Consider the following 1783-nt stretch of genomic DNA (forward strand, 5'->3'; position numbering starts at 1 on the left):
TACTACTACTACTACTACTACTACTACTACTACTACTACTACTACTACTACTACTACTACTACTACTACTACTACTACTACTACTACTACTACTACTACTACTACTACTACTACTACTACTACTACTACTACTACTACTACTACTACTACTACTACTACTACTACTACTACTACTACTACTACTACTACTACTACTACTACTACTACTACTACTACTACTACTACTACTACTACTACTACTACTACTACTACTACTACTACTACTACTACTACTACTACTACTACTACTACTACTACTACTACTACTACTACTACTACTACTACTACTACTACTACTACTACTACTACTACTACTACTACTACTACTACTACTACTACTACTACTACTACTACTACTACTACTACTACTACTACTACTACTACTACTACTACTACTACTACTACTACTACTACTACTACTACTACTACTACTACTACTACTACTACTACTACTACTACTACTACTACTACTACTACTACTACTACTACTACTACTACTACTACTACTACTACTACTACTACTACTACTACTACTACTACTACTACTACTACTACTACTACTACTACTACTACTACTACTACTACTACTACTACTACTACTACTACTACTACTACTACTACTACTACTACTACTACTACTACTACTACTACTACTACTACTACTACTACTACTACTACTACTACTACTACTACTACTACTACTACTACTACTACTACTACTACTACTACTACTACTACTACTACTACTACTACTACTACTACTACTACTACTACTACTACTACTACTACTACTACTACTACTACTACTACTACTACTACTACTACTACTACTACTACTACTACTACTACTACTACTACTACTACTACTACTACTACTACTACTACTACTACTACTACTACTACTACTACTACTACTACTACTACTACTACTACTACTACTACTACTACTACTACTACTACTACTACTACTACTACTACTACTACTACTACTACTACTACTACTACTACTACTACTACTACTACTACTACTACTACTACTACTACTACTACTACTACTACTACTACTACTACTACTACTACTACTACTACTACTACTACTACTACTACTACTACTACTACTACTACTACTACTACTACTACTACTACTACTACTACTACTACTACTACTACTACTACTACTACTACTACTACTACTACTACTACTACTACTACTACTACTACTACTACTACTACTACTACTACTACTACTACTACTACTACTACTACTACTACTACTACTACTACTACTACTACTACTACTACTACTACTACTACTACTACTACTACTACTACTACTACTACTACTACTACTACTACTACTACTACTACTACTACTACTACTACTACTACTACTACTACTACTACTACTACTACTACTACTACTACTACTACTACTACTACTACTACTACTACTACTACTACTACTACTACTACTACTACTACTACTACTACTACTACTACTACTACTACTACTACTACTACTACTACTACTACTACTACTACTACTACTACTACTACTACTACTACTACTACTACTACTACTACTACTACTACTACTACTACTACTACTACTACTACTACTACTACTACTACTACTACTACTACTACTACTACTACTACTACTACTACTACTACTACTACTACTACTACTACTACTACTACTACTACTACTACTACTACTACTACTACTACTACTACTACTACT

The 1783-nt window shown here is 33.3% G+C and overlaps 1 protein-coding gene across 1 annotated transcript; it reads right to left on the reverse strand.

The window, feature by feature from the left end:
• Positions 1–298: 298 nt before the first annotated feature.
• On the reverse strand, positions 299–1375 carry LOC135817480 (uncharacterized protein DDB_G0271670-like; the record flags this gene model as incomplete). The annotated part of the gene is made up of 1 exon (XM_065330675.1): positions 299–1375. A coding segment is annotated over one exon (1077 nt), but the record flags the coding sequence as incomplete, so codon positions are not given.
• Between the last annotated feature and the right edge of the window lie 408 nt (positions 1376–1783).

The sequence above is a fragment of the Sycon ciliatum genome, chromosome 5, assembly GCF_964019385.1.
Source record: "Sycon ciliatum chromosome 5, ocSycCili1.1, whole genome shotgun sequence".
Lineage (NCBI taxonomy): Eukaryota > Metazoa > Porifera > Calcarea > Leucosolenida > Sycettidae > Sycon > Sycon ciliatum.